This window comes from Propithecus coquereli, unplaced genomic scaffold (assembly GCF_000956105.1).
Source record: "Propithecus coquereli isolate 6110/MARCELLA unplaced genomic scaffold, Pcoq_1.0 Scaffold41, whole genome shotgun sequence".
Taxonomy (NCBI): domain Eukaryota; kingdom Metazoa; phylum Chordata; class Mammalia; order Primates; family Indriidae; genus Propithecus; species Propithecus coquereli.
This window is the reverse complement of record NW_012149841.1, coordinates 2,413,641-2,415,151: the sequence shown is the minus strand read 5'-3', so window position 1 is coordinate 2,415,151 and position 1,511 is coordinate 2,413,641. Positions and strand designations below refer to the sequence as shown.

General features: G+C 33.0%; 1 protein-coding gene across 1 annotated transcript in view; it reads left to right on the top strand.

Annotated features, from left to right (window-relative positions):
- The first annotated feature begins 341 nt into the window (after positions 1 to 341).
- The window catches only part of TDRD15 (tudor domain containing 15), an 8,335-nt gene continuing 7,165 nt past the window's right edge, over positions 342 to 1,511 (top strand). Inside the window, exon 1 of the mRNA XM_012653062.1 lies at positions 342 to 1,508. Within this exon, the coding sequence (XP_012508516.1) occupies positions 363 to 1,508 (1,146 nt within the window). The 5' untranslated portion in view covers positions 342 to 362. The remainder of the gene's footprint in view (positions 1,509 to 1,511) is intronic.

Genomic DNA, 1,511 nt, shown 5'->3' with positions numbered 1-1,511 from the left:
TCAGTGTTCTTTTCCAAACAATCTAATTGAAGTGTGGATATCAACTTGATATTTTGGTTCCTTTCAGAGGAATATGTGTTCCCCAGCTGCATCTAGTTAGCCATTTTGAACCCCACTATTTCTTGGTTATTTCAATGGAAATTTTTAAAAATATAGAAAGCAGCGAACAGTTAAATTTTATTTATCTCAGAAATATCATGTTTAGTGTATATAATTTTTAAAAAACATGTTTAATTTGAAAATGGGGCATAGAATTATTTTTAGGTGTATATTTACATACCAAATTAATGTAAGGCTAATTGTGTTTAATTTTGACAGCTGTCTGTGTGGAAGCTAATTAGTACTTATTTCCTTTTTAGAAAATGGATTCTGCATCTCTCTTACCAACATTTTTAGATGTGGATTTGACAGTATCACATATTGAATGTCTTCCCAAGGATGTCCTGGTGAAATTTCAAGGCAGAAATACTAATGAATGTGAGTTTGACTACCACATATTGCAGAGGGAAATACAACATATTCCAAAAATGAAAAATAATGTGGACATTGATGAATTTTGTTTGGTTGAAGAAAAAGTATCTGGAGAATGGCAGAGAGGAAGAGTTGTGGAAAAAAAAAATGAACTTTATACAGTGCTTCTTATAGACCGTGGAGAAGAACTAAGGGTTGATAGTACGCAGGTTGCTTCAGCATGCAGCAATTTATTTGAACTACCATCACGGATAATATTTGGTATTTTTGCCAACGTACTACCAATTGGGGAAAAATGGTCTCCTAAGGCTTTGAATTACTTTAAGTCATTAGTAGGAATACATGTGAAAGGTTATGTGCAAGCTATTTTGCCCCTACAATTGGTTCTTCTTGAAGTGCCAAAAATTATATCCCAGGTTCTTGACTTTCAATTAGGAAGACTTATTGATGGAGATTCATTTCGTCTTATTGTGGAAATGTTAAAAGAATTTCCTCAACAAATGCCAGATTTATTACAACATAAAAGACCTGAATTGTCATTAAGTAATAATGATACTTCACTTGATATTCAACATGTTCTGGATAATTTGCAGCCATATTTGGCAGTAGGAAGTACTGAAAGTGTAAAGATATCATCTGCACTGAGCCCAAGTAAATTTTATTGTCAATTAATTAAATGGATTCCAGAGCTAGAAAACTTGACAATGTGTATGACTTTGCATTATGATACTATTAGTCAAGAAACAGGTCCCACATGTGATAATTTTGGACTACTTTGTGTTGCCAAAAGGATGAATGGACAGTGGCATAGAGGAATTCTTCAGCAGCTCTTGCCCAATAATCAAGTAAAAATTTGGTTTATGGATTATGGCAGTAGTGAGGCTATACCGTCAATTTATGTAAAGAAACTTAAACAGGATTTTATTTTAGTGCCATTATTTTCATTTCCATGTTCTCTTACATATTTGCACAGTCCAGATAAAGATGGAAGAAAATATCAACTGAGTGTATTTAAACAAGCCTTATTAGGACAGATAGTA